Source organism: Chiloscyllium plagiosum, unplaced genomic scaffold (assembly GCF_037043375.1).
Source record: "Chiloscyllium plagiosum isolate Xiang-an unplaced genomic scaffold, Cpla_swu_hap1 HiC_scaffold_27, whole genome shotgun sequence".
In the NCBI taxonomy this organism is placed as follows: domain Eukaryota; kingdom Metazoa; phylum Chordata; class Chondrichthyes; order Orectolobiformes; family Hemiscylliidae; genus Chiloscyllium; species Chiloscyllium plagiosum.
In genome coordinates, this window is record NW_028270165.1 from 89764165 (window position 1) to 89770589 (window position 6425).

A 6425-nucleotide genomic window follows, 5' to 3' on the forward strand; every position below is an offset into this window, starting at 1 on the left:
TTTAGAGAATCCTCAACTAGCACTCCCAGATCCCTCTGTACTTTGGCTTTACGAATTTTCTGACTGTTTAGAAAGTAGTCCATGCTTCTATTCTTTTTTCCAAAGTGCAAGACCTCGCATTTGCTCACATTGAATTCCATCAGCCATTTCCTGGACCACTCCTCCAAACTGGCTAGATCCTTCTGCAGCCTCCCCACTTCCTCAGTACTACCTGCCTGTCCACCTAACTTTATATCATCGGCAAACTTCGCTAGAATGCCCCCAGTCCCTTCATCCAGATCATTAATATATAATGTGAACAGCTGCGGCCCCAACACTGAACCCTGCAGGACACCGCTTGTCACCGGCTGCCATTCCAAAAAAGAACCTTTTATCCCAACTCTCTGCCTTCTGTCAGACAGCCAATCCTCAATCCATACCAGTTGCTCACCTCGAACACCATGGGCCCTCACCTGGCTCAGCAGCCTCCCGTGCACACACTCTCATTCTCTCGTGCACACACACTATTCTATGGGGTGAAATTGTATTGGCAGAATTATATTTGCAGATACATTCAATTTTGTTCAAAAAGCACACAATCTGCAGGCAGTCAATGCATGTAATATTTTACAAATTCTGACTTTGGAAACAGAACCATTCTGATTCAAGATTGGAATACTGACAGACACAAATCTCACCTTTAATGCATTGTCTGAGCGGAGATGTCTTTTTTTTAAAATAAAACCTTAAGTCATCTCAAGAACATTGTTACATATTAATGAACCAAAGCCCGCACCCATTCTAAGAGATGAAGACTATCTAAGTTTGTTCAATATATTCTATCAGTTGCATGACACTGATCTTTTGATATAAGTTCTGTGTCTTATGATGCTGTTCCATGAGGCTTATGTGTTGATGAGACAATATGGTACAGATGAGGTGATAGAGAATTACAGATCATCGAGGAAGGATTGAAAGAGAGAGTTAAGAAGAGCAAAGAGAGGACCGAAGCAGTCTTTACCAAATAGAATAAAGGAGAACCCTAAAGCTTTCTAAAGGTATGTGAGGAATAAAAGGATGATTAGGGTAGGAATAGGGCCAGTCAAAGACAGAAGTGGGAAGTTGAGCGTGGACCCTGTAGAGTTCGGAGAGGTGCTAACTGAACATTTCTCATCAGTGTTCACTCAGGAAAAGAATGAGGTACGAGATATTAGACTCGAAAGGATCGAGGTCAGTTACACACAGGTGTTATCAATTCAAGAAGGAGTGAAAGTGGACAAGTCTCCTGGGCTGGATGGGATTTAGCCAAGGATTCTCTGGGAAGCGAAGGAGGAGATAGCAGAGCCTTTGGCTTTGACATTTGAGTCATCATTGTCTCCGGGTTTCGTACCTGAGGACTGTAGGATTGCAAATGGTCTGCCCTTATTCAAAAGGGCAGCAGAGATGACCCAAGTAATTATAGACCAGTGAGCCTTACTTCTATTGGAGGAAAGGATTATAAGAGATAAGTTTTATAATCATCAAGCAAGCAACAATTTAATTTCAGATAAGTCAACATGGTTTCATCAAGGGCAGGTCGTGTCTCACTTACCTCTGAGTTTTTTGAGAAGGTGACCAAGCATGTAGACGAGGGTAGGACAGTTGACATGGTATACATGGACTTCAGTAAAGCCTTTGATGAGGTTCCACATGGTCGGCTAATGGAGAAAATGCAGAGGCATGGAATCGAGGGTGATTTAGCAGCTTGGATTAGAAACTGGAAGAAGGCAGAGAGTGGTGGTTGATGGAAAATATTCAGTCTGGAGTCCACAAGGATGTTTTGAGACACTGCTGTTTGTCATTTTTATAACTGACTTAGACACAGGCATAGGTGGACGGATTAGTAAATTTGCAGACGACACTAAAGTCAGTGGAGTATTGGACAGTTTGGAAGAATGTTACAGGTTGCAGGGGGATTTGGATAAACTACAGAATTGGGCTGAGAGGTGGCAAATGGAGTTCAATGAAGCTAAATGTGAGGTGATGCACTTTGGGAAGAATAACAGGATGGCAGAGTAGTTGGTCAATGGAAAGATTCTTGGTAGTGTGGATGTGCAGAGGGATCTTGCAGTCCATGTGCATAACTCCCTGAAAGTTGCAACCCAGGTGGATAGTGCTGGTAAGAAGGCACACGGTGTATTAGGTTTCATTGGTAGAGGGACGGAATTCCGGAACCGCAATATCACGCTGCAACTATACAAAACACTGGTGCAGCCACCCTTGGAATATTGTGTACAGTTCTGGTCGCCCCATTACAGAAAGGATGTGGGAGCATTGGAAAAGGTGAAGAGGAGATTTACCAGGATGTTGCCTGGTCTGGAGGGACGGTCTTATGAGGAAAGGCTGATAGACTTGGGTCTTTTCTCATTGGAAAGAAGAAGGCTTAAGGGGGGATTTGATAGAGACATACAACATGATCAGAGGATTAGATATGGTAGACAATGAAAGACTCTTTCCAAGGATGGTGACGTCAACTTGTACGAGAGGGCATAACTACAAATTGAGGGGTGATAGATTAAAGACAGATGTCAGAGGCAAGTTCTTTATGCAGAGAGTGGTAAGGGCGTGAATGCCCTACCTGCTAAAGTAGTCAACTCAGCCACTTTAGGGAGATTTAAACATTCCTTAGATAAGCGCATGGTTGATTTTCGGATAGTGTAGGGAGACAAGCTGAGAATAGTTCACAGGTCGGCGCAACATCGAGGGTCTGTTCTGCGCTGGATTGTTCTTTGTTCTATGTTCTAAACTGAGTGCAGGAGGTGGAAAGAAATGAGCAGCTTTAAAACAAAAACCTCTTGGAGCTCAAAGCTTTCAATTAAAGTCTGAGCCCGGTGGTAAGTTCAGGTAACCTTTATTGCAATCCAACTTTGTTACAGCTTCAGATCCCCCCAGCAAAAAGGCAGAGAAAAAGTAGTTGCTTTTTGAACAGCTCAAGGTCAAAGTGCACACACCACACCACACCACCCCTCCTCTCTACCCCTCCCCACCACCCCCCTCACTGTCTTGATATTCGGCCAGTACCAAGTTGTCCCTTTGTAATTGGATCCTTGGTACAGCCATAACCCGGAGGAAGTATTGCCTCACTCAGCAATTTCAACCCATACCCTGTCTCCAAGTAAGTTTCTCCCTGCTCATTTACCAGTGGGGGGAGGGCAGTGTAGAGTCAACCAGACTGCTGTGGGTCTGGAGTCACGTGTAGGCCAGACCAGGTAAAGGGTGCAGCTGGAACGACTGAGAGAATCCTTTCCCACAATGGCAGTTCCCTTCCCCTACAAGGGAGAGAGATGGGGGCTTTCTCCCCCCCCCACCTCCCCCTCCCTGAAACGGTCTAAATGTTAGATTCCGAACTCCACATTTCTGACCGAATACCAATTCTGCCATCTGTCGTGGCAGGATTCGAACCCGGGAGTCCCCGGAACCGGGTTGATAGTCCAATCGATAATGGCCCTCGGCCGTCACTCCTTCAATCCCCCTGCGATGGCACGTGAACTCGCTGGTGCTTCTGCAGGTGGGAGGAGTAGGTGAAGCCCTTCCCGCACTGAGAGCAGGTGAACGGCCTCTCCCCTGTGTGTATCCGCTGGTGCCTCAGCAGGGTGGAGGATGTGCTGAAGGCCTTCCCACACTCGGGGCAGCTGAAGGGCCTCTCCCCCGTGTGGACCCGCTGGTGGCTCTGCAGGTTGGAGGAGCAGGTGAAGCCCTTCCCGCACTGAGAGCAGGTGAATGGCCTCTCCCCCGTGTGGACATGCTGGTGGGTCAGCAGGGTGGAGGAACTGCTGAAAGCCTTCCCGCACTTGGGGCAGCTGAAGGGCCTCTCCCCCGTGTGGACACGCTGGTGGGTCAGCAGGGTGGTGGCCTGGGTAAAGGCCTTCCCACACTCGGGGCAGTTGAAGGGCCTCTCCCCTGTGTGGATCTGCTGGTGCCTCATCAGGGAGGAGATGTGGCTAAAGGCCTTCCTGCACTCAGGGCAGCTGAAGGGCCTCTCCCCCGTGTGGACACGCTGGTGACTCCGCAGAGTGGAGGAATCGCTGAAGGCCTTCCCACACTCAGGGCAGCTGAAGGGCCTCTCCCCCGTGTGGACACGCCGGTGGCTCAGCAGGGTGGAGGAATACCTGAAGGCCTTCCCACACTCAGGGCAGCTGAATGGCCTCTCTCCTGTGTGGACCCGCTGGTGGGCCAACAGGGCAGAGAAAAACACGAAGGCCTTCCCGCACTCGGGACAGCTGAAGGGCCTCTCCCCCGTGTGGTCCTGCTGGTGGGCCAGCAGGTGGGAGGAATGTCTGAAGGCCTTCCTGCAGTCGGTGCAGGGGAATGGCCTCTCCCCGGTGTGACTGCGCCGATGAGTCTCCAGGGCAGACGGGAAACGGAAGCCTTTCCCACAGTCGCCACACTTCCACGGTTTCTCCACGGGGCGGGATTCCTCTAGTTTCTCCATGGCCACAGCTTCAGCTGCTCACAAACACGTGTAGAGCCCCTCCCTGCTGTGAAATCCCTTTTCCAGGCCGTATCACGGTTTCAGTCTCCACGCACAGTCTCTCGTCCAGTCCCACCTGATGCTGAAAACATACTCAAACAGGAACCAAAAAGCTTTGATCCCTCTCACAGAAATCACGGTCGAAAATGTTTGCTGGCCCCAGTGGATTGAGTGACCGTCAGACATTGACATCAAAGTGAGGACCGGAGATGCTGGAGAGTTAGTTGAAAAATGTGGCACTGGAAAAGCACAGCAGGTCAGGCAGCATCCGAGGAGCAGGAGGGTCAATATTTCGGGCATAAGCCCTTCATCTGTTGATTTTGAAATTTTCCTCTTCAAATCTTCAAAAACTCTGTCAGAATAGATTACAAAGCTCATCACTGCCAGTGCAGGGTAGAAATTCTGAACAAGCAATTCTACTTTTTGCAGAATATTCTTTTCTTTTGTTATTCCACAAAATTGAAAGCACCATCCCACTCTCTCTCCCCCTCTGTTCTCACTCCACTCTAATTCTCCTCTTCAGGATCTTATAGGGGCGGAAAAGCAAAAAAATGTCAAGGCATGACTCCTCCCTGCCACCAACGAGATTCATTCCTCCCATTGACCAACCAGGTCGTATCCTCTAACTGTCTCGACCTATCCCTACTTCACCACCACCCCCTTTTATCTGCAGCTTCTGCACCCAGCCCCAGCCCTGAAGAAGGATTACACCCGATACGTCGACTTCTCCACCATCTGATGCCTCCTGCCGAACTATTTTGCCAATTGAGATACAGACTTGGATCAATGTTTCCGGAGTCTGTCCCTGCCCAATTCACTCTCTTTCCTTTTAGTTGCTGAAAGTCAACAATTGAATCACAGAATGAAAAAAAATGGAAAAGGGAGCGAGATAAGAGAGTGCCGTACTCACATATCTGGGACACAGGAAGGAATCTGCAGTCTGGGTAAAGCTCAATCTTTACTCAGAGAGAGAGGATCAGGAGTCGCAGCTTGAGAAGTTCATGGTCCAACTTCCGCATTCAGACAATGGACTGGCTCTGATTGGCAGGAGGACCAGTCTCCTTCCAGTCCTCCAATGCTGCCTATTGGTCAATCAAAAGAAGATCTCGCGCCTTTTTTGCGTTCAGCGATGAGCATGCCCAGTGTTTTGCTGACACTGGCCAGCATGCGCACTGCGTTGCTGACACCGGCAAACATGCGCAGTATGCTCTACGGGGATGTTGGTGTTACTGACAGATTTTAGGTGTCCAAATGCCAACAGGGGAAAAAAGATAGAGCCACAATTTTTTCCCCCTATGGCTCGGTATTTTATTCCTTTTGCATTTTGTCTGGTTGCTCAATTTTTGTATGTTTTTTCCCCTTGTTGTGGGGGCAAGACGCCGAGACCAGAACTGGAGGGCACAGATTTAGGGTGAGAGGGGAAAGATTTCTGAGGGTCCTAAGGGGCAATCTTTTCGCACAGAGGATGGTATGTATATGGAATGAGCTGCCAGAGGAAGTGGTGGAGGCTGGTACAATTACATTATTTAAATTGCATCTGGATGCGGATATGAATAGGAAAGATTCAGAGGGGTAGGGGGCAAATGCTGGGAAATGGGTCACTAGATTAATTTAGGACATCTGGTCGGTGTGGACCGAAGGGTTTGTTTCTGTGCTCTACAACTCTGAGCCTATTTTTAGATAGTATGGAAAATAAAGAGCATGAAAGCATGGGAAGGGTTAGAGCATGGAGACCACTGCCGGTTTGTTGCAAAGGATAGTGGAAAGCTCTTACACTAATTACCAGAGTAAGGTTGAGGCTGAAAGGTCACTTTGGCAAGATTAGATAACAGTCAGTAAAGTTAGCCTCGCCTGGTAAATATGATTGACAGGATTGGGACAATAAATATTTGGGACATGACATTAAATATCTAATTAATAATTAGTAGAGTCAGCC

General features: G+C 48.1%; 1 protein-coding gene across 1 annotated transcript; it reads right to left on the bottom strand.

Moving 5' to 3' along the window:
* Nucleotides 1-3355: 3355 nt before the first annotated feature.
* Nucleotides 3356-5744, bottom strand: LOC148144960 (uncharacterized). The gene is made up of 2 exons (XM_087975574.1): nucleotides 5400-5744; nucleotides 3356-4841 (listed from the first exon to the last, which is right to left on the bottom strand). The coding sequence occupies exon 2, from the start codon at nucleotides 4448-4450 to the stop codon at nucleotides 3482-3484; it is 969 nt and encodes a 322-aa protein (XP_087831700.1). The 5' UTR covers nucleotides 4451-4841; nucleotides 5400-5744; the 3' UTR covers nucleotides 3356-3481.
* Between the last annotated feature and the right edge of the window lie 681 nt (nucleotides 5745-6425).

Coding starts and splice junctions, on each gene's coding strand:
- LOC148144960 (XM_087975574.1), bottom strand. CDS start 4,450: ATGGAGAAACTAGAGGAATCCCGCCCCGTGGAGAAACCGTGGAAGTGT.